This window comes from Patiria miniata, unplaced genomic scaffold, assembly GCF_015706575.1.
Source record: "Patiria miniata isolate m_02_andy unplaced genomic scaffold, ASM1570657v1 HiC_scaffold_28, whole genome shotgun sequence".
Classification (NCBI taxonomy): domain Eukaryota; kingdom Metazoa; phylum Echinodermata; class Asteroidea; order Valvatida; family Asterinidae; genus Patiria; species Patiria miniata.
In genome coordinates, this window is record NW_024037067.1 from 937,206 (window position 1) to 964,909 (window position 27,704).

The 27,704-nt window shown below is 39.6% G+C and overlaps 2 protein-coding genes across 7 annotated transcripts in view; one reads left to right on the forward strand and one right to left on the reverse strand.

Annotated features, from left to right (window-relative positions):
* The window catches only part of LOC119734946 (fibropellin-1-like), a 57,500-nt gene extending 37,418 nt beyond the window's left edge, over positions 1-20,082 (reverse strand). For 2 of the 6 annotated variants that reach the window (XM_038208589.1, XM_038208588.1), the window contains exons 1-15: positions 19,581-20,082; positions 17,144-17,260; positions 14,992-15,321; positions 13,783-13,866; positions 12,731-12,844; positions 12,443-12,562; positions 11,615-11,728; positions 10,573-10,686; positions 10,018-10,131; positions 9,173-9,286; positions 8,348-8,461; positions 7,159-7,272; positions 5,933-6,046; positions 5,676-5,789; positions 915-1,028 (exon numbers count right to left, since the gene is read on the reverse strand). In XM_038208589.1, coding sequence (XP_038064517.1) covers positions 915-1,028; positions 5,676-5,789; positions 5,933-6,046; positions 7,159-7,272; positions 8,348-8,461; positions 9,173-9,286; positions 10,018-10,131; positions 10,573-10,686; positions 11,615-11,728; positions 12,443-12,562; positions 12,731-12,844; positions 13,783-13,866; positions 14,992-15,321; positions 17,144-17,260; positions 19,581-19,656 — 1,867 coding nt within the window. In that variant the 5' untranslated portion in view covers positions 19,657-20,082. The remainder of the gene's footprint in view (positions 1-914; positions 1,029-5,675; positions 5,790-5,932; positions 6,047-7,158; positions 7,273-8,347; positions 8,462-9,172; positions 9,287-10,017; positions 10,132-10,572; positions 10,687-11,614; positions 11,729-12,442; positions 12,563-12,730; positions 12,845-13,782; positions 13,867-14,991; positions 15,322-17,143; positions 17,261-19,580) is intronic. The other 4 variants (XM_038208590.1, XM_038208591.1, XM_038208592.1 and 1 more) reach the window with 4 other exon arrangements.
* A 571-nt stretch (positions 20,083-20,653) lies between these two features.
* The window catches only part of LOC119734948 (VPS35 endosomal protein-sorting factor-like), a 41,893-nt gene continuing 34,842 nt past the window's right edge, over positions 20,654-27,704 (forward strand). The window contains exons 1-6 of the mRNA XM_038208594.1: positions 20,654-20,758; positions 22,624-22,714; positions 24,003-24,200; positions 24,428-24,544; positions 25,578-25,608; positions 26,954-27,039. Coding sequence (XP_038064522.1) covers positions 20,733-20,758; positions 22,624-22,714; positions 24,003-24,200; positions 24,428-24,544; positions 25,578-25,608; positions 26,954-27,039 — 549 coding nt within the window. The 5' untranslated portion in view covers positions 20,654-20,732. The remainder of the gene's footprint in view (positions 20,759-22,623; positions 22,715-24,002; positions 24,201-24,427; positions 24,545-25,577; positions 25,609-26,953; positions 27,040-27,704) is intronic.

Here is a 27,704-nt window from a genome sequence, read left to right on the forward strand (position 1 = left end):
CATCATTGTCTTAACCATTTGCAGATGTTTTCATAAACTTGGTCTATAAACTTTATAAGACATGAATGTTCAGCACAACAGCGACTTGCAAATTTGAAATTTTGGGAGAATGATACCAGTGCATCTTAATTTTATGAAATTAGAGTCAAAATGTGTTTGCAGCATTCGTTGGCGATTCATTTGATGCCCATGTTTAAAAAGGTGTGTGGCAATGATGACAGAAATAAAAAATTTACAGAGAACGTGAATATGCTTACAACTATGTTTCAACATTTCATGTTTGAATTTATGATCTTACATGAGCAGTCATTGCACATTAACATATTTAACTAAAATTTATCTTGTATGATGGGATTTTTCATTTGGCTCTTTCTGCAAACCTGCTGAAAACTTCAGGTCAGGTTGAGTTGACACTTGGTATGTACAGGGACGTGTCCAGCGACGTGCTAGAGGTGAAAATTTAAATGACATCATGATGACATCGTCATGTGTCGCATGATGTCCCATTAAATACACATTATTTGAAGCCCAGTATCTAGAGAATTACAGGTCAGATTGGATTGAAACTTCGTATGTACACAGACAGGGACATGTTATTGGTGAAAATTGTAATGACATCATGATGTTACATCAAATGTCACATGACGTTACATTAACGAGAGGGTTGAAACTTGGTATGTATATGGACAGGGACTTGTTACATGCAAAAAATGAAATGAAGTCATATGAGCACTGTGTGAGACATCTGCACTAGTGGGCAAGGGTAGTTAGTTTATGTCGCACCCAGCCAAGCTTTATGAATTTGTTTTCAACAAGTCTCAGACAGCACCAAGAATATGCTGCTTATAACATTACATCAGCGAAGAGCAAAACCAACTATCAAAGTTTATTTTAATAAGTCTCATTTGACGTACCTATTTCACAGCGATCTCCAATGTAACCATCAGCACACTGGCACTCATAGAAACCAACACTGTCGACACAAGTACCTCCATTGTGGCAAGGATTGCTGGCACATTCAGCAGTATCTGAAAAACAAATGTAATGTGGGAGTCCCGATATAACAGGACACCGCTGTTGTGTATGGCGTGTTTATCGTTTATCTCCATGACACCGCGCGCTATTGCGTGCGGAGGGACTGTCCCTGAATGAGAAATAATTTTGCGGGGAGCTCGAGTGGGTAATCGATGAGAAATTCAGAGACATGTAGAATGCTGTACGCTAATGTCACTGTCAGGAACTCAGGAATGATAACCCTGCTTCCTATAACTTCGGGAGACTTAAGTTCCAGGAAGGTTTTTGTTTTGGGGTTTTCTATTCCTACCTCTATGATTGACCAAGCATCCGATTGGAAATAAACCGTAGTGATCGAGAAGTGATTGACTGGTGTCCAGTTTCATCCGTGTTTAATCAAGGACGGACCCCAGCCCTACAATTATAATAGGGTAGACCACCACAGTAAAAATGGCGTCGTAGACAGGATGCTGGGAGTTATTGTCATCAAGCTACCTCTACCGAAGAGACCCCCAGAGTCGGACTGGATGATGGCATTACCGGGCGGTGTGGCTGAGGCCATACGCCGGTGTCGGCGTGTAGCCACTTTGACATTTTGTCATGTAGTTGTACTTGTGTGACGAGCACAGTCTGTTTGTATTGTTGGCATATGCCAACTTGTTTTCATGGTGTACAGCCATGGGTATTGATGTATAACCCTGCTATGTAAGACTTTTTGACAAACTCACCTTTTTTGGCTCACAACAGAAGATTTTGTGTAGTGTTGTTGGAAAGTGCCAACATTTTGTATTCACGTACTACTTGTAAGGTGTGCTACAGAAATTTTCAGAGAAATTGCCGCCTAGAATATTCTTTTGTATTTGTGCGCTTTCACTGATCTATCCAGGGAATTTTTGCATTTGCATCCCCTGTTGACCCTTGTTGTATACAGCTCATTTGAAGACTGTTTGTATTGTATGGGTCTACTCTTTTCTGTCCAATTTGTTCCAAGGTGGAATCTGTCAACATTTTACCTTCCTGCTTTGTATGCATGGAATTCTAGTTCTAAATTTGTAGAACTATATTTGTGCTCACTGTTGAGTGGTTTTGTGAATAACCCATTGTGAGATTTTGTTAGGCAATTTCACCAGAATATTTGGGACCTTGTAGAGACATATTTTGTGGTCAGTGAATAGTTCACTTTCATGGCTAGGCTTTTTCTTTGTGTTTTTACTGGATTTTTCCTGTTAAGCGTACACATTTTGATTGCATATATTGCATCTAGTCTTATTGTAGACATGTGACATTTTGTATTTGAATTCGGCCCTGATTGTGTTTACATCAGCTGAGATTCTTGTATAGCTTTGAAGCTAATAACTTTGGTTTGAATTATGGCCACAAATGAGGTCTTGGTAAATGTTGTTGTGGAATCTCATAGAGCCTTTATTGATACTATTGTTGGAGCACTGAAAGGTATCAGTTGTCCAGTGCCTCAGCAAATTCAAGATTTGAAATGTGATCAATCAAGTTGGGAAAGAGACCCACCTGTTGTAGAAAGGGCAAAGTGTAGTCCATATGGCCCAGCAATTATATCTGATTGTGACATAGATGTAGATCACTTTAGTTCAAGTGACCATGATAGTCTGTTACCACTACTCGAAAGTCAGAAATACTTAATTGAGTTAGTGAACATTTTGGTTTTGCAGCAGCAACAAATTAATGAGCAGTTAGATGATCTGCAATCCAATATAAATATTCTGCTTGAACTTAGGGCAGAGGAAAAAGCAGGGAACCCACTGGATGAGCCTGCGTATTACCCTCTTGATGAGGTAAATGATTCCAGTACTTTGAACAAACCACATGGTGATGACTTTGTGATTTTGACAGAGAGTTCTGTTGATGATTGTCGACATTCTTGTTCACCTTGTATTTGTGATGAAAATCCTGATTTCAATGATGAGAGTGACTGCTCATCTGATGAGTATTTAATTTTGGTCGTTGTTCCAAATGTTGATGAGGTTGAAAACAAACCTCCTGTAATCCGTAATTTCAGTTCGATTAAGGGAGCGAGTCAAATTGGATCTTATATAGCTCATAGGCCAAGTTGCACCTGTACACCACCTGTAGTTGGAACACACATGTTCACCCAAAGTCCAGAGGAGTTTGGATTGAGGCCCTCTGAACGTCGGACGAGACTTTGGGGTTGCTGGCCAAATGCAATTACCTAATTATTTATCATTGATTCTGCTTGACGATCAAGTTAAGTAATGGGTCCTGGTACTCCTATTATAGGACATGGTTTGACCAGCCTGGCACCCTGTAGCTTGCTCCTTGTTCATGTTTTATAGTTACTATAACAAAGTTGTTGGTTTACAAAATATTTTGATAGTGTGCTAGCTATATTGCTATGCTAACGTTTTCCAATATCTTATAGGAAGCATTTTGTTTTCTTATACTGTGAACAAGTTGAAGAGCGAGTTTGAATTCTTCTGAAATCTGTTTAACACAGTACGTTTGGAGTATTGGAAGTACAACATTGTAACTTCTTGTTGACACCAGTTTTCTTTAAACACTGTATTCTATACAGAAAACAAGATAATATCTTTACTATAGCTAGAAGTTAAAGCTTGTAACAGTAAAGTAAGGACTGATGTGTACCTTTAAATTATGTGTTTTTCACTTGAAAGGAACAGAGAGAGAGTTTCTATAGCTTTTCATTTGAGCTTACTTTTAATTACAAATGTGACCACAGGGGTTGGTCCGAGTATCCCAAACTCAAACGTTCAGATTATTGAAGATATCTATTACCCCCATTGCTTGTTTTAAAGGTTATTGATTGTAACTAATGTAAACTGATGTACATATCTCCTTGGGTCATTGTGGTGCTTATGTACGTGCCATTCGGGTCGCATGGCATAAAAGCAGGGAAGTTGTGGGAGTCCCGATATAACAGGACACCGCTGTTGTGTATGGCGTGTTTATCGTTTATCTCCATGACACCGCGCGCTATTGCGTGCGGAGGGACTGTCCCTGAATGAGAAATAATTTTGCGGAGAGCTCGAGTGGGTAATCGATGAGAAATTCAGAGACATGTAGAATGCTGTACGCTAATGTCACTGTCAGGAACTCAGGAATGATAACCCTGCTTCCTATAACTTCGGGAGACTTAAGTTCCAGGAAGGTTTTTGTTTTGGGGTTTTCTATTCCTACCTCTATGATTGACCAAGCATCCGATTGGAAATAAACCGTAGTGATCGAGAAGTGATTGACTGGTGTCCAGTTTCATCCGTGTTTAATCAAGGACGGACCCCAGCCCTACAATTATAATAGGGTAGACCACCACAGTAAGTTCTGATGACATCAGCCAACAATGTCCAAATCACTAAGTGCACAACAAGGTCATAATACATCTTTTTTTCTGACAGGTGTTTCAGAGTCATGCCAAATAGTATTATACAAATACAGCATGGTTTGAAGGGAAGTAGTGGGAGTTACTGGTCCCTCAGTGTAGGGCAGCTTGACTACCTCCCGACGCGAAGCAGAGGGAGGTAGTCAAGCTGACCTACACCGAGGGACCAGTAATTCCAACTATTTTCCAGAAATAAACCATGCTGTATTTGTTTTACTACACCTCATAAATATTTAGTAGCCTCACTGCCATTTTAGAAGCCTCACTGCCTTCTCGATAACGGCCTTCGTTTGCATCTTTATTCAGCACAAGATATTCAAGTTCTTCGTCAGCCAATGAAAAAGTCTGGTGCCAACACTCATTAATGTGTCTTTACTGTAGTAGTTACAAGGACTACAACAACAGACTGGTTCCATAAAGATTACATGCCACAGCCTACATGTCTACGAGGCGGGTTCCAGAGGGAATTTTTGGTGCTACCAGAAAAAATACCTCACGACAGCGAGCTGGATACTCACCGGGATGACGTTTCCTGGGCGCATATCATTTTTACTTCCCGGACACGCGGCGGAATCAGCCAATGATTTGCTCCAATTTGATCATGAATATTTATGAGGTGTAGTAATAGGAGCTACCCAAGTCAACCAGAATATAGTTAGTTTCAATATAATCAGTTTCAGACCTTATGTATTAATATCTTATTGACTACACTCTGGACTCATTCTGAATGACCAACACAGTCAATCCTCTTTGTGCAATTAGTTGCTTATAACTGTTTCAAACACAGAACATTAAAGGCCTATGTAATATATATTTTTTATGAAATCCTTGAAAATGCACCTCTAGGGTGTTTTGCTGCCTTTTTGTACTGTTTTATGCTAATGCAAAACTCTATATTCATGAGAAAAAATGTGATGTCATAAACAACAGAAAATTTGGTGCTCTTCTAGCTAATTCAGCACAAAAAGTAGCCCAACCTTTTTTTGATGCGGTAAATTTCCTTTGTTTGGTGATTCATTTCATTACAGCATAAGCAAACTTTATGAACAAATGTTTCAAGAAGCAAATTTTGGGGTTTACAATTTTAACCCAAAACCCCTCAATCAAAGACTGCGTGCAACAGTGCCTCACTTGTTAGAAAAAGAACATGAAGAAAGTTTTCAAAAAATGGTGTGTTTGTCGTGTGCCTGTTATACTTACAGGTTTTTTGCATGACGAATTTTACTTGACAGCACTATTTGAAAAACAAAAACAAAGCACTAAAGTGTCTCACCTATTTCACAGTTGTCCCCTTGCCACCCAGTGGTACAGTTGCAGCTGTAAGCATTCAGCAGGTCCACACATGTTGCATTGTTCTGACAGGGGCTGCTGCTACACTCATCAATGTCTGGTCAAAAAATAAAAAGTAACAAATACAAGATCTGTATCAAACAAAACTGACTTTGCACCAATCGCAAATACCTGGGAAATCAAATTGAATATCAAAGTGTAATGTTCAGAGCACAGCAAAGTAAAGCAGTTAGCTCCTACCTGTTTCACACCTATCCCCTGTATAGCCAGGAACACATTGACATGAATAGGAGTCGACCCCCTCATTGCATGACGCACCGTTCAGACATGGGTTACTGGCACATTCCAGAATTTCTAAGCAAAAACAAAAACAAAGGCAAGTAGATAGATGAGCAGTTTTCGTTGCTCGAGTGCTGAAAGCGAATTAAATGGCATTGAACATTCGGTAATCTCTTATATGTTGAACGTGGTATGCCTTTCATACTATGCAAGCACTGTTGATATATGACATTGCGTGTGTTACTCAATGATGTGCTTCATTCTCTGTGTGCGGCAAGGCCAATAACAGTAAAAGCTGGGGTTTTTCCCTATTTTTGGCATCGTCAATTAAAGGATTGTATTTTCGGTTGCTTTTGCACACAACAGATTTGTCCTGCCAGTAGACTGGTTCCCGTTACCTAAATTATCAATTCTAAAAGGAGGGGGGAACAAGTCCATCTTGCAAGCACTGAATTATTGTCAGGCTGCAAACAATTCATAATTTGAAAAGTAATCAAAGGTAGAGGGGACCACTTGCAGCTATCCAAAAAGTAACTGACCAAATTATTGTTAAGAAGCTTACTTGGTTTAAGACAGTAATGATACTGTGAATATATTTCTTGTGGCATGCCGTCATTTCGAAGAAAACAATACAAGGTCATTTTCAAGGATGTGTCAAGTGAAAAATTCTTGGACATTTCCATTTGTAGTTGGTCTGTAACTGGGCAAATCCGAGAATGGGTGCAATTGTTGACACGAATGCAATCGAGATCCAGAATATTGTGTTTTTGCAAAATATGCAGCATTCACAGAGCTAAACCTTCATCAGGTTAGTTCAGCACTTGCTTTAGATTTTGGGCACTTTTGTTGTTTCAAACCAAAAAAAATGCACAAATGACAACTGTCCATTGTACCTGTAAACTAAACATGGGCAAATTTTTGTTGGTTGATGTCCCATTGAAAAGTGAACAACGTTTGTATTGCTAGAAAGATAGCAATTTAAAAATAAAATCTATTTTTTGGAGTGAAACTCAACAATAGCATGGACAGAACACCTTCCGAAGATGTTTACTTCATGTTTGAGTTCATCAAGGAGAGAACATACTCCGAATCAAGACAGTGTTCAAAATATATACTGCAAAAGCTCATGGATGCATTAGGCAAATGGTCACATCTATGTATGTTTACAAATGCACATGTAAACAAACCTGTTTGGCAGTTTGTGCCATTGAATCCTAGGGCACATGTGCAGTTATACTGGTTGATGCCGTCATTACATGTTGCTCCATTCACACAAGGATTGCTTGCACATTCATCGATATCTGCCAACAAAATAAGAAAAGGTGGCATATACAACACAGATCTCCGACAACCATGACAAGTTGTATGGCGCAAGCATTCCTTCAAACGTCAAATAACATAAGAGCTATCTGGTTCTGAGGGACAATTCATTTGCATCACCATTGATTTGTAAGTAGAACATGCATGCATTCTGCACATGATGATAATTTGGGCTTCATGACTACTAGCGGATGCTCATAAGTGGGACACAATGAGTCTGCAGACTGGTTCGCTCACGTATGACATGAAGTACACGAACCAAATGTGATTCTGAATGTACACAAACACATACAGTAAACTCTCGTTAAGTCAAATTCGGATAAGTTGAAACTCTATTTATCTCGAAGTAATACTCTATTCCCGTCATGAGAATGGGATATTATGTGCATGAATACCCCCGTAACTCAAAATGCCCGCAACGGTGCCTCTTGATTTTTCGCCTCTAGTGCCTTGCTAGAGCAAACATTCTACCCCAAATTTCACACTAAGAGAACTTTCATCACGTTTTTAACTTGTTCATTGAACTTGAGTTGACCACCCGTTACAAAGTTCAGACAGAATTGTTTTTGTTTGGTGCCTTTTTTCGATTTTATTGTGAACTTTACACTGAACCCTTTTAAAATGGCCAAATATAAGACAATTATCTTCTTACAAACATGTAGTTAGATGTGTAAGTGGGGATAACAACGGTTTATCAGAATTTGTCAAGTTTAAAGAAATTCTTAAATGTTCACTTGGGAAATGCTGAGATTTGTTCACGTGTGCCGTGTTAGAGAATACTCGACAGATTTTGAGCCCATTTTCTGGATGTCGCCACATTTGTTTTATTTCAGACTAAATTTCATGACACAGTCGTGAATTTCCATACGCCCAAGGACAATGCTTTGTGTTTCCCTTTGTCCCTGTAATATAAAATATAACACTCTCCTATAGACTAAGCACATAACTGTACGATCGAGGACCGTTTTTAACAAAAGACCCAACACTCAAGGACTGAAAGGATCTTTTGTTCTCCTAAGCATTTCTTTAATAAACTGTGTCGGAAATTAAACTCACCAATTTCACAGTTGTCCCCTTGCCATCCAGCGGTACAGTTGCAGCTGTAAGCATTCAGCAGGTCAACACATGTTGCATTGTTCTGACAGGGGCTGCTGCTACACTCATTAATGTCTGGTAATATACAAATAACGAATGGTTATGAGTGCAATGGTAAGAATAATTTCATGAGGTGACGGATGGAATGCATGTTGCTGACTGACACTCCCCCCCCCCCTACATTTTTTCCGGATATCATCAGCGCCCTTCTTTGTTCTCGGGGAGACCACATCTACGAGTTATGTCTTGCAGACTTTTTGACACACATCTAATAATAATCAGATGTAGCTTTTGTGAATAGGGATGTGTTCACATAGGGATGTATGTGGACAGAACTTCAAAATGGTGCATGAGTGATTTGAATGGTTCTTGTACTAAAAGAAAGTTTATGAATTGGGCTTTCATATCCTACATTTTTAAAGTGCTACATGCAGAACTTCACCAAAAAATGGTCCCGACACTTGGGTTTCAGGGTTTTTTTATTCACCCTGTATTTCTTTAAAATATGTCTAGTAGACATATCAAAGGTTAAATATATCAATGAAAGTGAACATTTAAAAAACCTCCCTCTTCAGTTTTTTTGCATTTTTCTCCACTATGGCTTGTGTCCAGTTCCGTCTCATTTTGCTAGAACGCCTAACATATACTAAGCATGAATTTCTCTTGAACAAATTCTCACAACAGCCCTCCCCCCCCCCCCCCCCTCAGCTCTAAGGTGAAATGAAGTGATATCTCATTTCTTTGAGGGTTAAAGGGTAAGCAGAAATATGGTTATGAGTTGCTTACCAGTTTCACACCTATCCCCTGCATAGCCAGGAACACACTGACACAAGTAGAAACCGACGCTCTCAGTGCACGATGCACCATTCAGACAAGGGTTACTGGCACATTCCTGGATATCTGGGGGGGAAAACGATAGTGGCGAATACATTATTCAAAGTTCCCACTGCCTGCTCATTCAAATAAACCAGCATGGTAAGCTTTGGGGCTCCATGCAAGAACAGGGGTGCGTTTTGGAGATAGTAACCAAAAAATGGTTAGGTTGTTTCTCAGTGGTTGACAAATTCTAATGACATTTTGACAAATACATTTTGACAAATTCTACAAGTAATCACACAGGACTTACTGCACTACTCAAGTTGCCAAATGCTTCACTGTAAATAAGAAAAACTGAACCCGTTTCTGGTTACGTCCAGCAAAATACATCCAGATCAGGGCAGTGTTTGAAGTACTTGTAAGCACTTCTTGACCATTTATGTATGAAAGACAGGTCTTACGGGCAAATAAAGCAAAGCATAGATGACTAAATGTGAAATTTTACAAGCCAGTGTTGCAGTTCAATTCAAAAAAAAAGCATCTGTGTCCTCTGGCAGGATACTTCACTACAATTGCCTCTTTCCACCCAGGAGCATAAATGGGTACCTGTGACAGTAGCGATCAAATTACACTTATCCCAGGCTGCTGCAGAAAACTAGTCTATTGGCCTGATGAACAGGGGTAATAATTGTGAAGCACTTTGATCAATATACAAGCACCACATTGTTATTTACTAGTGGAAAATAATTGTGTGTATGGTTACAAGTACAGTGAAACAAGTACCAGTTTGTGATCAAACAGGAGTGTGTGCATACCTGTTTGACAGTTTGTGCCGTTGAATCCTGGGCCACATGTGCAGTTGTACTGGTTGATGCCATCATTACATGTTGCTCCATTCATACAAGGGTTGCTTGCACACTCATCGATATCTGCCAACAAAATAAGAAAACTGTGTTACACCCACACAGATGCCAGACAATCATAACAATTCCTATGACCTATTTATCCCCTTCAACTGACCTTCCAACATCAAATTTTTCAGAAGCTCTCTGGTTCTGAGGGACCATGCATTTACAGCCCCATTATTTGATGTGAGGACATTATGAAACACTTGAGAGCAGAAATTCCATGGGATCCCTTTATTAATTGTTCTGTCTTAAAGTTAATATACAACATTTGCATTCATCAAAAACTAAAACTACCAAATTATTATGAAATACCTTACTTCACTGTAAGTGAATTATAGTAATTCATTTATAGTAATTCATTCAAGCATCCTGTGCAATCATGGCACTTAGAGAAGTGCGTTTGGTTCATTATTATGTATGAAGTGTCAAAAGAAGCTGTGCACATAGAAATACTGAGCGTACCATTTTCACAGTTGGTTCCATTGTAGCCATCTGGGCAGACACAAGCGTACCTACTGGTACCTTCATAGCACAAACCGCCATTTTGGCATGGGTTACTCCTACATTCTATGGTTTCTGTATCAGTGTCAAATCAACACAATAAAAGAAACACAAAAAATAATCAATAACAAATTATTCATTTCCATAAAGAGGTGAATAAGTTTATCCACATCAGAACTGGATGTGAAGAAAAAATGCTTCAGATCAGTTTTGTATTCGGGTCAAGAGTCCATAACAAGTCCATCACAAGTCCTGCAACAAGTATATCACAAGTCCATTCACAACTCTGGTCACAAGTAACAGCGAATGGACAAAAACAACACAACGCAATGCCGGTGTCACATGAATAGTTTGTGCTGTGACTTAAAGGAAGGGTATATCATTTTGTGCATTGTTGCGTTTGAAGCAACAAATGTGCTCAAAATCTAAAGAAGGGTGCTCAACAACTAACCTAATGAAGATTTAGCTCTGTGAATGCAGTATATTCTGAAAACAATATTCTAGGATCTTGATTTTAGTTCAAAAGTTGCCAAGTCATGTTTTTAATTGCGCCCGAAATCAGCGTACGGGACATGTTCTCATTCAGCTGATTGCAGCTACGCGATGTCAGGCACTGAACCGACGAATAACAGCAACCACGCGTGTGTGCATCATGTCAACGCTTGCGCACACCCATTCACAGGTTTGCCGAATTACAAACAACAAACTAACGGAAATTTACAAACAGCGTTACTTTGTTGCTTTTACGCATCTTTGGAAATGGCCTTCTTTTATTGTTTTTTTTTTTTCAAAATGACAGCATGCCAGAAAGAATCATTTCACAGGGAGTTTATTGCCATTATTATCTTTAAACCAAGTAAGCTTTCAACAATAATTTGGCCAGTTTCTTTTTAGATAGCTGCAAATGATCTACTCTACTTTAAGAGTGAATGACTTTGTGATTGACTTTTGAGGACTTGTGATGGACTTGACAACACCATCGAAAAATATTGATTCACTGTACCATTTTCACAGCGTTTGCCGATGAATCCATCTGGGCACTGACAGAAATAGGAGTTGACTCCCTCGAAGCAGAGACCTCCATTCACACAGGGAGAACTGGCACACTCCAAAATATCTAAAAGACAACCACAGATTGAATTAAATAATCCGAAAAGTCCCTAATGGGAAACTGACTAGGTGCCTATTTAATAATTTTGAGGATGAAAAAGAAATTAAAAAAGGAAAGTATCTCTGAGTGATCTACATTTGCCATTTCCTGGATTTGCAGCCCAGCTAATGTTGCTAGCATTGTCACTTTCGGCATGATCCCTGGCTACAATGGCATATAGGGGTATATGGCTTCTGACTAGAACCCTTCGAACAAAGACATTGACAGAAATGGGGACTGCCTACATAGGGCTGGATAGCTCAGTTGGTAGAGCACCAGAACGGCAATCCGGAGGTCACAAGTTCAAATCCTGCTGCGTTCAAATTCTTTGTCCGACCTTATAATGATCAGATTGAATGAAATGAATAAAAAGGAAAACACAAGTCATGGAAAAAATTCTCTATTGATTATTTATACATGTACTTGCCGGTTATAACTTGATTGGTGTTTTTGCAAAAGTGTGATTTTGGAAGCAAGTAGTGTGATGTTTTGAAAAGATCGGATGAAAACAGTTGACTTAAATGAGATTCAAGCTAGAGACCTCTGCAGCTGGACTTGTGTTCTAAGTGCTCTACCAGCTGAGCTATCCCGCCCCATGGTCTCATACTTTTTCAATGTCATCGTTCTACAGGCACAAGTTAGAAATCAGAGGGACTCTATGTATAAAGTGGGCCATTCTACCTTGATCACATAATTGTCCAGTCCAGCCACTTGCACAGTCACATGTAAATGAAGTGGCATCCTGACTGATGCAGGTCGCCCCATTCTTACAAGGGGTGTTCATCGCACAGAAACCAACATCTGAGGGGGAAAAGTACAATAACGAAACGTCACCTTTGAATTGCATACACATAGGGACCCAATACATATCGTGGTCATTATGTACAAAACTCACAGATTATAATATCACCTGCAACAAGGACATGAGGCTCAGTACACTACTAAATATTAAATCAATGACACTATTACCTGTTTCACAGTTTTCTCCTGTGTAGCCTTCACCGCACTGACAGAAATATGATGATGTTCCCTCAAAGCACAGCCCTCCATTCTTACAAGGATCACTGGCACACTGCAGCACCTCTGTTACAAAAAGATCAATTCAATTTATCAATTTGTTGCCAAATCGAAATCGACAAATTGTTGTTTTTTCTTCAATTAAAGGCTTGATTATTTGTTAACAAATCCTTCTGGTTGTGGTTGGAAAATCTTTTTCCAACACTGACAGTTTTTTTACCAAAAAAAAGGTATTTAAAGTGTGGTTGAGCATATTCAGTCAAAAAAAACTAAATAATGCTTAAAGGTAATATATATTTGCAAACATCAAAAACCAAAAGTACCAGAACTATTATGAACTACCTTACTTGACTGTAAGTGAATAATAGACTCAAGCATCCTGTGAAATCACGGCACCAGGTGTACTCATTTTCAAGAAATTTTTGTATCAATTTCCAATGATGGTTGGCCGACCTTCGTTAAAAAAACTGACTTTTTTCAAATACTGCCCCCAATTTACCAAATTTACTTAGTCCACATTGTGTTTGCAATGTGTTACACATCAGTGAACAGGTGCAAGCCAGCTAGTCTGGTTCCCTGACCTGACAATTCCCTGATGCCTATAAATTTCTCTGTTTCATCTGAAGTAGGGTCAGGGAACCAGAATACAAGAACAACACTTTTTCCTTAGTTTTTCCAGCATCCATGAACACAAAACTTTTAAACAGGTCAGTTTAACAATATTTGCTGTAAAATACTAACCCTAAAATCCATTCATTTCTGAAAAATACAGCAAAAACAAATGTTCTATAGGCCTATTACCTTTAAAACTCAGAGGCAATGTCACTGGTTTTAAACCTCATGTTTTTAAGTGCTCCATCTTCTATTAATTTAAACCAGCAGAATTAAGTTCCGTCACTCAACTCATGACTCACTAGTCTTATGTTGGCAACCTTCCTATCTGGCAATGTCTTTGTTCAATCTTTATCTTCAGAAAAGTAAAACAGACTGACTGATCGACCCACCTTCACATGAATAGCTGGCAAATCCCTCCACACACCGGTAACCAGGTGCACATGGGTTGGAAGGCCATTCACACTCCAAACCATCTGAAGAATGATACCAAAAACAACTTACAATTAAATGATCAAATTATTTACAAGCAGCAAACAGGGATTGTCTAAAGGTTGCCTTAGGTTAACCCTAAGCAGTAGGTCTCAAGTGTTGTGTAATGCACGTTAAAGAACCCAGTAACACTTATCGCTAAGAGAAGGGGTTTGCCCTGGTGTTTCTGGCAGTGGCTGCAATATGCACCACAGCACCTTGTAAACCCTTATAAGGTGCTACATAATGGGTCTCATATTTCTCATAGACTTCATTTACCTTTCTTTAATAATAGACATAATTTCCAACGCCTTGAGTACCTAATTGTTTGTAGATACGTGTGCTATATAAGACTCCAGTATTATTATTATTAACCCCTAGGCCCTTCTGGCTAGGAACCATCCTCAATCCTGCAAACTCCTCCAATTGCCACCATGTAAAAATTGGATTCAGCCTCAATCCTCCAAAATCATCAGTTACATGTATTTCTTGAATTTGTTCAGAGGAGGGACCATTGCCTCAATCCTTCAAAATCCTCCAACAATTACTGAACTTGGGAGTTGAGGCAGTGCCAACGACATTCAGAAGCAGTGCGGGTGATATTGAGCATAATGCAGGGCTCAATTATGCATGGCTGAACATAAACAATGGAGGGTACAGCCTATGAACTCATCACAATGCATCCTTTAAAATCAACCGACTATTTTTTTTTTGGCCATTCAGCTTAAATCCTCCAAACCCTCCAAAACCGCCAGGAGGATTGTGAAGGATTGAAGACAGTTAGGGTTAAAGAACATCAAGGAATGGTCCAGTCATTTTGAATAAAAGCGAAGGACAGTTTATGATATAAGTAATAATCCGACCGACTTGTCAGTTGTCACCATGTTTATTTGTGTACATTCGATTAAAGTAATGGGAGACTTTTGAGACGTTGGTGGCAGCAAACACACCGGTACTTTTCAATTGTTTGCATCATGTTTAAGCTAAAGCGCACATGCTGAACATGACGCAAACAATGAGAAAAGGACCGGTGTGTTTGCTGCAACCAACGTCTCAAAAGTTTCCCATTAAAATAATGTTTAGTTCTTGCTCTCACTAGTTCCAGGATCTGTGCAATTAAATTGCCGTACCTGTTTCATACCGGATGACCCATCCCTGCTGAATAACATTGAAGTCTGAGTACCAGGCCACAAACGCCTGATTGGTCTGAAACGTGATGACCAGCGGCGCATCCAGCAGTCCACTATACTCCACCCAGTCCGACTCGTTGGTCCCCGGCCCAATCTGAAGGTAATCCTTCAGCCTCTCGGTGTGCATGTAGGATACATTCAGGGTGATGTTGACGGCACTTGGCACTCGGATGTGATACAGGCAACTTTCAGAGTTGTTGTGTTGTTGCGGGTAATTGGGAGATGTGATGACGCCTGAGACGTTAGAAAAGCTGAACTGACATCCCCTATCTATTAAACAAAATTATGAAAAATTCCAAATCTCACTTAAAATAAGGATGTGACGTTTTACAGGTTTAAACGTTTAAACGGAAAAATAATCCAAAATCCATTTACACATTTTCAAAAAACAAACCCTGAATTATGCAAAAGGTCCCAGATTTTACTGAACTGTTTTCGTCTATTTAAAACATACTTCTCAATGTAAATAATTTGATGTTTCACCACATCATATATTTTTTCTAATTGGAGAATATTCCATTCTTGAGTGACTCTACAATCCATATCAAAATATGCGGTCCAAGGGTTTTCAAAAAATAGGCAATTCATTTCAACGATCAGTAGAGTTGTATTTCAGTCAGCAAAGCCACCACAAGTCATCACAAGTCAATCACAGAGTCATCCAGTCTCAAGTGGCAAGCCAGTGCTGCAGCTAGCCTGGTGAAAGGGTCGTTTTTACCAAGAAGGGGACTTTTGCATGTCTAAGTTGAAAGCACTCAGAGAGCGCAACCTCCGCCAAGGCTAAACAATCCCCCCCCCCCCCCCATATTGTTAGTACATCTTACACGAGGAACTTTTAAAATGCTCAATCATGTTCTGAAATCAACGGGCAGAAACACTCTGTATTAATATGTTTTGTTCACTTGTTGAATACAGAATTATTAAGTGCATCTAGCAGAACTGAGCCATTTCCATAGGGTCAGTGTTTACATCAGTGTCATCAAACAGGGGCTCGCTAGCCGTGGGGTCTCTGGAGGGACCAGTCAGCTGGCCAAGTGTATAATGACTTTAACATACACAGCCTGTCACTTGCGCTGTGTGAACGGTATATGGCCCAGAAATGGGTAATCCTTATCTTTAGGATACCTCTATTTTTACGAGTTCTGTTCAAAACTGACTTTTACAGATGACCGTCCAGTACCAAAGTGACTTTTGCAGGCTAAAGCAGTCTTGTTTCTTCAGATAAACTCATGGTGGTTGTAATTTTGAAAGCACTTTCAAAGAAAATGTGACTTTTCTACCTTTTTTTGCAGTTAGCCATCTTGCTTTTTTAATATATTTTCTGTTTGTCATCGTCGTCTTTAACCCCTCATAAATCAAAGCCCTGCCCTCTTTCTACAAAATTAAACCTGCTGATATTCAAGAAGGTGTCATTCAACTGTTCAAATGTGTCAAAAAATATCAGAATGTCACTTTTGAGAGTCATTTAGTCAGCTGTTTTGGTGAGTCTTTTAACCTTATATAGGAACGGGGTCCTAAAAGTAAGGATGACCCAGAAATGGACGGGTCAAATATTTGTTTAAGGGGGAGGGGTGGGCGCCCCAATTTCATGGTCTATGGCATATTTGCACATATACAAAATGACGAAGAATCCTTAAAACAATTCCTGCATCCGGATCTCGTCCAAAATCTAATTGATCTGCACTTGTCCCAAGGACCACCCCTACACAAATTTTCATGCAAATCGATATGCAACATTTTGAATTATTTTGTCCACAAACCAACCAACCAACAAACCAACGGAGGTGAAAACATACCTCCTCGGTGGAGGTAGTAAACAGTTGATTCATACATACACATTTGAGTAAACCTCAAATGTCAATTGCGAGGGAAAAGTAGACCTGCAGCCGACTTGAGGGGGGGGGGGGTTCTGACGGGGGTCAAATAAACTGTGCGAAAAGGCATTCCTTTGACAATGTTCATCCCCAGTTGCTTATGATTGGACCTGTGAATCAACCTGTGATTGAATCAATTAAAACTCTACTGATCAGTACAAACACAATAAACAGCAAGTCAAGTAATCATAGCAGATTACGTGTGCATATCAACTCACATGATATCTGAGAGCAGTTAGCTCCAGTGAAGTTTGCTGGACACAGACAGACATAGCCAGGATCTAGGTAGGCATCTAGGCATGTAGCACCATTCTCACATGGACTGAGTGAACAATCTGAAAGTAAATGCATTTAAAGTGTTAGCTTTATTGCAAAATTAAAAGCACTGAAGAATACTTTTTTGACATCTGTGGATCCTCAAAGGATCCCAGCCTCTAAAGTATTCAAATATCTTGTGACAAATTTGAAAATATCAGTAATTGTTATAAATTACCTGATAAGCATTATGAATAAAAAACAAAAGGCAGGACAGCCATTCCAGCATGACCCGCGTGACGTACAAAATGCACAATACCAGCCATTTCTACACAACCAATTTTTTTATTTAACCGGATCGATACGTTTCCCTTCAACGAGTGCGAGTCGGCAGTCAGCTGGTCAGTACAATCAAAATAACCGGGCCGGCCACACGACCGAAATAAAGTGATACCGCCCCCTATTGACGCTCCTAAAATTCAATCATTTTCAAACTTTTCAAGTTGCTCTACGCCCACACGTGCTGTTATTTTCGAGTTTCATGCTCCAAAAATAGTCTATTGATTTCTTCTTTTTTCAATGACTATTTTTCTAGAAATAAAGATGAATGAGACACTGTACGAAAAAAAAATTGCGGTCCGACAAAAATTCAGGTGGATGTTTTGGTGCTATGGAGGCGCCCAAAATTGAATCATTTCTCAAAGAAAACAAAACTTCACCCCAACAGATATGTCGAAACAACAATTATTCTTACGTGCGTCAGTGTTTTTCTTTAGCAGTAGTCATCCTTGACTCGTGTTTCCACCATCACCAAAAATTGTTTTCCTGCCATGTTTACTTTTCCGATTGCTAAACCCCCATGTTGTTGTTTTTTAACTGATTCTAATGTAAGAAAAACATTCCTGTCTAAATGTAAGAAAAACATTCCTGTTTATGGCCTACACAAACAAAGTGGTTCAATGCCTCCGAGTATTGTCGCACTGCAAACACAATATTTTGATATGTACATCTGTCATTAACTCTGATCACAGGCATAACTTATTAGCAGCGGGGTTGCGTGGGAAATTAATCCTCTGGGCCGTGCACGCAAGGGGTAGCGTTGCAGGACCGTCGGGGCGGACACCATTCGACGGTGGCGCTAGCTGTCGGTAGGTTGTGGAAATATAGGCATAATGCAACACTGGTATTTTGTCCCCTAACATGGCGCACTTTTAATATTGTTTCGCCTCTGGAGCTTAGCTAGAGCATGGTGGCTACATCGGAAATGTTGCTATACCTCACCAATTACTCCTGATTGCTCTGTGCACGTTACCTGTAGATCTGTACAGTGACACGCACAAACTATGCCAAGGTGCCAATACTAACAACAACAACAACAAGAAGAAGTTATTATAGAGCAAAACTTTTACCTCGAATTTCACTAGTAATTGAAATTTCATAAGTGGCCGCTCCCTGTGCTTTTTTTGGGCCGGTTTCATCCCGAAAGATTCCTTTTCTAAATTGCTTTTTTTAAGCAATACACATTTTATTCACTTTTGAATTAGACAACGACCGAGAAATATTAGCCAAGTGTCTAGTTATTGAATTATTACTTTACAAATTTTGAATTTGGCTGACTTTCTCACCATGCAATCTGCTCGCAAAGCATTATGTTCGTGCCTTTGTTTTTAAAGGGTCTCAGTCATCCAAAAAAGGAAACAAGAGGTTTGAACAAAAGGGAAAAAATGAAATTTGTTGAACAGCACAGGAAGCACAACTTTAAGTCCATAAATCTTGAGGCTACCCGTTGCAAATTTGAGAGATATATTTTACTTTTGGCGCGATATTCCGATTTTACATGTATTTTGAAATGCGCAGTGAACCCTTTCAAATGTGCCCCCAAAAATAAGAAAATATTTTTCTGACAAACATTTATTTGGATATTATGAGTGGAGTAATTTTTTTTGTTCAGGATTTAAACTTTAAAGAACTTCTTAAATGTTCACTTGGGACTTTTCGAGATTTGTTCAACTGCGCCACGTTAAGTTTAATGCAGCGCGCGGCAACTATTCCGCTGCTGCAACATAAAATACGTTTCACGACCATTTTCCAACAATATTATCCTCCTTTTACTCAGCATGAACTAGTTAGGGTTCAATTTGCAGGGGTAGGGAACTTTATAGGGGCCTTAGGGGGACGGCCTTGTCCCTATCCCCCCCCCCCCTCCCTTAAACGCCAATGCAAGTTTTTTACGTACATGTACAACCATTATTTTAATATATTTTGGTACTACATTTCTTAATTATTGATAGTTTTGAGATTTGAGATCGCCGACCAATGCATGTCTGTGCACGTACTTTCTGGCAATGTTAATTTAAAATTACGTCAGTCGACTCGTTCTAGGCCGACTCAGGAACTTACCGCCCATCACTTGAGATGCCAACACGAATGTCACTAGTGAGACTAGGCTCGGTATTCGCACCGCCAGTCCTGTCATCTCCACGTCTTACAGCGATCCTCACGCTTTTTAAGATCAGGAAGCAAGCCGCTTACACTGCAGTAGGGGCGATGTATTAATAACCTGCACACTGCTCCTTGTTATCCAATGTTCCTACTTTTATCCGTGAGAGAAGTTAACTTCTGACATGTGCATAATTATGATTGTGTTCTCTCTTTACAGAAACGACACACCCAAACTTTAATTCAACTGCATAAATTAGAAGCACATTACATCTTGGGTACATCAAGTACTCCAAAAACATTCGTTTTCAAACCCCGAGAAATAAATCCACAAACAGGAAATAAATACAGTGTCCTGTTCGTCTAACGACCCAGCATGGAAAACGAGGCGGGCTAGAATATCCTTGAAGAGACACTTGCTCAATGGGTCGATGGGCATTGCTTTAGAAAAACAGCCATTCATTGTTCCGAGTTACGTAGCCTATGACTGTTTGACAAAAGGATTCAGGAGGAACACAAAGCATGCAGTGGGCATGAATGTACAGGGTATAGGGTGACTAACTATGCACAATGGTCCTAAGAATATCCCTGCATAGGAACAAACCAGACGAGAGCCTTTGAGTAAACTGAGTTGGGGAACCTATATAGCACGGTTCAAGGTGTAAGGGGCGTGGTTCATATTGACTGTGACTGAAAAATTGTCTTGGATAACACTGTTTTATATCAAACGAGGATGGCAATATAAATGCATTTTAAAAAAGAAGTTGGTCTGACGCTTTAGTCCCCACAACACCCGATATGCATGGCTTGTGTTGATTTTTGAAGTTAAATTCAAGACTTTGTATCTTTTTCTCTCAAAGTTGCATCCCTCTAATTAAACATCAACAAATTTACCCAAAAATCGTAACAATTATTGAAAATAATTAAAACCGCCGAAAACACATCTGTATTATTAGTCTTGGAATACATTCATGGGAAATATGACATATTATAATTAATTTATTCCACATTTCCCTCACGACGACTACTGCACATGACAGATGCGAGAGGCTTGAAAAAAAATAGGAGGCGTGATAATTCCTGGTCAACGAAGAACGCAAGAGGGCGCTGTATATGTCAGCAATGGCGACTTACGAGTGGTAAGAACTTCATGAATTTTCATTGCATTTTGTGAGGTGATTGTGCTCAATCTGATAACCTGATGAAATCGTTAAAATTAGTTAGTGTTCGGGTAAAGCTCCGAGATCTGTTTGAGTCTTTCAGATTATTATTTAGATCAAGTTTCTTTATCTTTCCCCGATAAATATTTTGAGTTTTTCGAGTTCTACGCCACCGGCGGTACGGCAGTAGGCGTGGCTTCGTACTGGTGACACTTGTATGATATTGATAATTGATTGATATAGAATTGATGGGGGGGAGAGGGGCCTGGTCCTTAGTTAGCCCCATAAATGTGGTCAGTTTACTGGACTGCCTCCGTAAATAAGGGCCACACTTGGAACATGTATCGAAAATGTAGAACTTTGTCAATTTTTCATTTTTACATAATTATAGTTGGCAGTGTATATTTTGCCGGAGACGGCAAACCTTTGGTAAACGTTCGTTGGCCGGATATGCACTGAACATGCGCAGTTACTGTTTTTTTGTACTTAAACATTTTCCGGTGAAAAGTTTTAGTCTGGCTCCATGCCAAAATTATCGTTGTTAACTCGTATTCACAAGATGGGATTCAGACCATTTTATAATTTAGGACTTTATTTCCCTTTTAAAAAGAATCCTCCAGAGCCACAAATCTGAAAAAGAAATGTAATACTCTGCAAAAAATGTTTGAGACGTGTTAAAATAATAAAAGAAGAATATTCTTATTTATTTGGGGATGAGAAACAAAAACTTAAAAATGTGAAGCGGTCGGAATCGAACGCGAGTCATCCCGCTTACAAAAGCCTTTGCTTAACCATTACACCAAACGTGCTACACAACTTTTGGTGGGAATTTAATACATCTTATAATTCAGCCCTATTTTAAAGAGTACAGCGCCCTCTGTTGATATGGATTGCCGCCGGCAAACCTTTAGTAATCGTTAGTTTGCCGTCATTACCTCCGGCAAAATATCCACTATCTTTATAGTTTGTAATTTTTTGTAGTTTATTTATGCTTTAGAAGCACATTCACCCTCTTTATAGCGGTAGAAAAGAAGTCTGGCCATTCACAGTCATCTATTTTTGTGTAATTTCCAGGTTGATTTGCAACATCGAAAGTATCACGGGCGTGCTGATGGGATCGTTTCTGCTGTTAGTCACGTAGTCTTGAGTCAAGGTGCACGTGGCAACCCAGACACTAAAAACGACCACGCGACTGCTGGAACTCGTTGTCTCCGTGCACCACCACTGCATTTGCATGGTCTTTTTTTGTGTCCGGGTTACCATGTGTGCCTTGACTCAAGTCTACATGACTGACAGCAGATTAACGATCTAGCACGCGCGTGATCTATTCGATGTTGGAATTTAGATACGCAAACGTGTACAAATGAACCTGGAAATTACACCCAAAAAAAGACGTCTGAGAAAGGCGGGACTTCTTTTCTATCACTTTAAAGAGGGTGAGTGTGCTCCTAAAGCGTAAATAAACTACAACCAAAGTCTAAATGGAAAAATGAAAAATTAACAAAGTTCAACCCTTTCGGGTACATGTTCCAAGTGTGGCCCTTATTTACGGAGGTAGTCCAGTAAATTGGCCACATTTATGGGGCTAGTCCTTAGTCAATTTCTTGGCCCTGACACACAAGTGGGTAAAAACTTTCAACTTTGGACTCAGCACACCACAGGGACCAGATTATTAACAGTTTTGTCATATCCCTGAAATAAAAGAAAACAATTACCAGCATAAGTCTGTGTATACTTTGATGGTTAACAGTTTTCTGTTGTGTATCTCTTGATTTGCTTACTCTTAAAGCTGACCAACATGTAATGGTATGACATTATACCAAAATCTCCCTTTTTACCATCAGGCACCCTAAGCCCAGAAACTACAATGCAGAGCAGAAGGCTGGCGCTCTGCAGGCAGAGCCAACGGTGGACCACCCACTGAAGCCAGTCATGGTAATGACCTGCTCAAGTTTAAAATAATGGTGTTTATTTGGTTTTCTGTATCAAAATGCAAATTTCTAGTCCATTGAAAATTCCCACAAGTCCATCACCCATGCAGTCCCTAGTTAAGTCGCACGTTATTAAAATGAACTGTGAAAAAGGGATTCCTTTGTTATTTTTCATCCCCTGTTACTCGTGACTTGATTTATGAATTGAGGTTGAGACATTTTTTGAGCCGGGTCGCTTTCAGTGTAACTTCTGAACTTGTCCGAAAATTGAGACTCTCAATACTGTGTATGAGCGTCCCAAAACTTAAGATACAAGAAAATAGACTGGCACATAAAATAAGCAGTCCGACACCCCTTTATTACTGCATCAATCAACTGTATCAAAAGAATCATCTGGTACCTAGTCTCTATTTCTAAACATTCTCTCCATAGTCGTGCCACCAGACTACTCACTGGTCAATCTTTTCAAAACGTTGGATATGTACCAGTAATTAGGTTTCAACAAAAAAAATCACTTGGCTTCACTCTCGGGTGCAAATTGTTGAAGAAAGGTCTCCTTTAAAAATTGAATTGAGACCTCAAACTTGTCTGGTGAAACACTGAGGACCTTGTCTTTACCTCTGAACAAATTTGAAGAATTTTGTGGGCTAAAGGGTGAGTAAAGTTGGCCTGATTTTGTTTTGCATGTTTTTCAGCACTAAAGGTCCCGGTCTGCTTCAGAACTTGCTGCACAATGTCAGGAAACGGAAAAACCATCTTTTATCAAAATCATATTGCTTCAAATATTCGATTTTCTGTAAAAAGAGTAATTCTCATTAGAATTTCAAGTTGGATTGTTTTGGTTGGTGCGGAATCCACCTACCAATAGGCCAGACAGTCTCTCAACAGTATTTGTGGCAATTTACTTGTTAATTTCTTATTTGTTTTGAGTATAGACAAGTGGGAGTCAGGTTAGCGTAGTGGTACTTTCCTTGCCTTCCACCGCCGTGACCCGGGTTCGAATCCTGCTGGGTCAATATGTGGATTGGGTTTTCAGTCCCTACCTGATTCTGTGGGTTTCCCCAAGAATATCTTCTTGGCTTTTCCTCCCACCTCTAAAACTGTAATTTCTTCTCATTGTCTTCTCTCTAAGTTGGTGTGATGTTTCCCCTGGGATGCTTTGCCTATATAATACAGATACAGAAACAAGTCGGGTGGGCTGAATTTCGCTAGAGAACCATGGCCCTCAGTTTTCTTCAAAATTGTGATATTTTTCATCACCAGTTTTTGTTATTGTTTCTGGCCACATTCAGGTTTCTGAGATAAAGAAGCTAGGGCGAGGTAACTCCAGCAAGCAGCTGACATCCAAGCCCACCCCTAGCCCCGCCTTGGACCCGCTAGCAGACACCATGGAGGGTCTGGATCCCCTCTCACAGTTTGCTGCAGCTGCGGCCATCAAGGTGGCTGACCCCTTGTCTCAGGGTCTGGGGCAAGGCGGTGGAAAAGATGCTGTAAGTAGACAGATAATAATTGTTGACGGCTGTGATGTGAGACATGTTATATTTTATGCCCAAGGGCTACATGGAATCCAAGGTGAGGCCGAGTCCTTGAAGGTGTAAAAAAAACACATGTCCCACATCACAGCAGTCAACAATCCTGGTGAGTAATGATGATGCCCTGATGAGTAATATTGGCTTGTGATTGACTTTATTTGTTACGTGTTTTGTTGTGTTTGCAGACGGACAGTGGTTCATTTAACAAGAACCAGCTAGATGACTCCTTTGAACCCTGGTCTAGCAAGAAAGCCACCATCCTCAGCAAGTACACAACCTCCGAAAAGCTCTCCATCACTACAGTAAGGATATTCCATTTAATCGTCCTGCGTTCCAAATCTTTAATTAGTTGTCCCTTTTTTTGTGTGTTATTTTATATATTTTACTTTTTACATTTCACGATGCAATGAATGATGCAAAACTTCCTGAACATAAGTGTCCGCTAAACAATTTTGCAACTAAAACACAATGACAAATAGTGGTGTGCATTTACAGGTTGTATGTGAACCGGTTACCCTATTGAAGTAAAACATGGGTACCCGGGTACCCGTAAAAAAAAAAAAAAAACCAAAATTTCAAATCCTGGAAGTTGGCTGAAGGGCTTTATATAGCTTTACGGTGTAAACTGCAACTTTCGTGAGCGTTGTCTGTCACACATTAAAATGCATATAAATGTGAAATCGGTTTTCCATGTAGCCTGGTTTTCATTTTGAAAATGAAAACCACATTCATAACCTTTCTTTTTCATTGTCTGAGAAGTTACTTAGAAATTTGTAGAGTTGGTTACGGGTAACTAATCATATAATCTGGAACCGGTTCCTGACATCAGCGGTCGGGTTCTCGGGTACCCGGTTCCAATGTACACCCCCAATTAGAAAAATCAACGTAAACTGTACATAGCTACAGAGAACAAACTTTGTATTTTATTTGTCCCTCTTCAATACCAAAAGCTGGAGAGTATCGTGCAAAACGTAATATTTCTCCTAAAGCAAACAAATTATCGGACTAGGTTGAATTTAATTGATGCATGAATTCCTCTTTGCATGTTTTCCAGTTAGGCAGTCTCTATTAGATAATTCCATATTCATCTAAAAATGCCTTAGCATGACGTGTTGGACTGCTTAGTACAGAAATTTCTTAAGTGCAAAAATTGTTAGCATTGCAAAAAAAAGGTTACCTTTCTAAATGCCACGCTGTGTGTTTTGCGCGTGATGTGTTCTCAGTATATTTACATGAATGCTCTGTAAAATGGGCCCTATTGTACAAGCCTTGCGACCTCTAGCTCAAACCAATATCAGTGTTTCATTTGATATCACATTTGTGTTCATTCCACAGAGCTTCCTCTCAACTGGTGGTCAACAGAAGGGTAAGTTGTTTTCCTGTTTTTTGTTTGTTTTTGTTTGCATTCCACCTGCAGTTCATGCATGGAAACAATAGACTATCCCACAATCAGTATTTGTTCTTAAAATGATGTTTGTTTAATAACTTTTGAATGAGTTAAAAGGGTTTACAGTCAACTCAACCATTTGCCAACTTGACGTTGTACCAACTCGACCGTTGTACCAACTCGTCCATTGACCTACTCGACTTCACACGTCGAGTTACTCGACCGTTTGCCAACTTGAGTCAACTCATACATTTACCTACTCGTCTGATTAAGTCTTCTAATTGCGTAGAAGGGTTCAAGAACTGTTTCAAGAGTTTTTGAGTAACCATCAAAGTGGGTTGACCTTGGGGTGGTCCTGACTGCGTAGCTTAGGAGTGATAACAGGCTTCACTGGTAAAAAAATAATCACACCAGCTAATCTGAGTGGCGTATACCGTGGAGTAAATTATCGTTGATTCGCGGCTCCTGGAATTTGGCCAAATTCCTTTTCTAGAGATTTGATTTGAAAAGACATCTGATCAAACCATGGAGGTTCCTTCCTCCATGATCAAACTTACATTTTACTTTTTTTCAAAACGCACTTTGTCATCAAAAAAATAGTACTGGAAAAAAGAGGTCGGTTTTCATTTGAAGCGACACGGAACTAGGAAAAATTCGGAACTTGGAAAACGACTGTACTGTGTTTAGAACCCTGTTTGTGTATGACACAAGTTCACAAAGGACGAGTTAGACAACGGACGAGTTGGACAACGGATGAGTTGGACAGCAGACGAGTTGGACAAAGGATGAGATGGACAATGGATGAGTTGGACAACGGACGACTTGACTTTTCCAAGTGGAACACACAACGGTCAAGTCAGTTGAATGGTCGAGTTGGAAAACAGTCGAGTTGGTTCGAGTCAAGTTGGCAAATGGTCGAGTTAACTGGATACCAGTTAAAAGCCTTGTTTTTTTCAGAGGGTTGCAGGCACAAGAAATGATATTTTTTCTTGTTAATGTAAAACATATATTGAATTGACTTGAATTGAATTGAAGGTTTTTATTGATCATACCATTCTCGCAGTCTAAAGACTGAATCGCGATGGCTTACAATTTACAATATAACAGAAATTATTTTTAAAAGGATCATTTATACATATGTTAAACATTGAAATATTCTAAAAAGATTATTAATTTTTTTATGCATATGTTAAACATTGAGATATTCTAAAAAGACTCTTTATACATACATGTGCATTTAGTTTGTCAGGAGAAAAAAATATTCAAATTTGTTGAAGAACAGGAATAGTACATCTTTAATTTTAATGGGTTTTTTTTTCCACAGTGACTGTCAAGTCACAACCAGCTGGCCAGAGCACTGTCACTGACAAAGTCAAGAACAGACTGGAACAGCTGGATGATTTTGAAGAGGTAAGTATGGTGCCATGCTTTAGTCATTCTCATTTACGGCCTGTCTCAATTCATATCCGGGACAAGTTCGGGACAAGTTCGGGACAAGTGCGGGTACAATCATTCACTTTGTCCGGAAGAAGCTCTGCATTTGTACCGAACATGTTGCGGGGAAATTGTTATCAGCAACTGCTTGACTCACCAATACTAATAACTTCATTGTGGGAAGATTGCGGTGAAGTTGTTCAGAATCTAACAACTTATCCATATGCAATGTCCGGAACTTGTCCCAGATATGAATTGAGACTGGCCCTTAGAGGAAACAGGACAGAAGCCCATTACACAATGTGGTGACTCCACTTAAACATATTATTACAAACCTTCATGTTGCTAATTTTTTGAGTTGTGACATGTTTCCCTATAGCTTTGCATTGGTTAAGTCTTGAATTCTTCCATCAAGCTTGATACAAATTTTATATTGGTGTTTTTGCCCTTCACCAACGTATTTTATAAACACTGTATACTCAGTGTTGTCTGACAGCCTGCGAGGAAACTTTCAAAAGGCTACTCGGGTGGGACTCGAACCCATGACCTCCTGCTTACTAGTGCAGACATCGTACCACTCAACCACCGAGCTTGCCAGGGTCGACTGGCCGGTTTGAATCTGATTTGGCAGCAGGTACCAC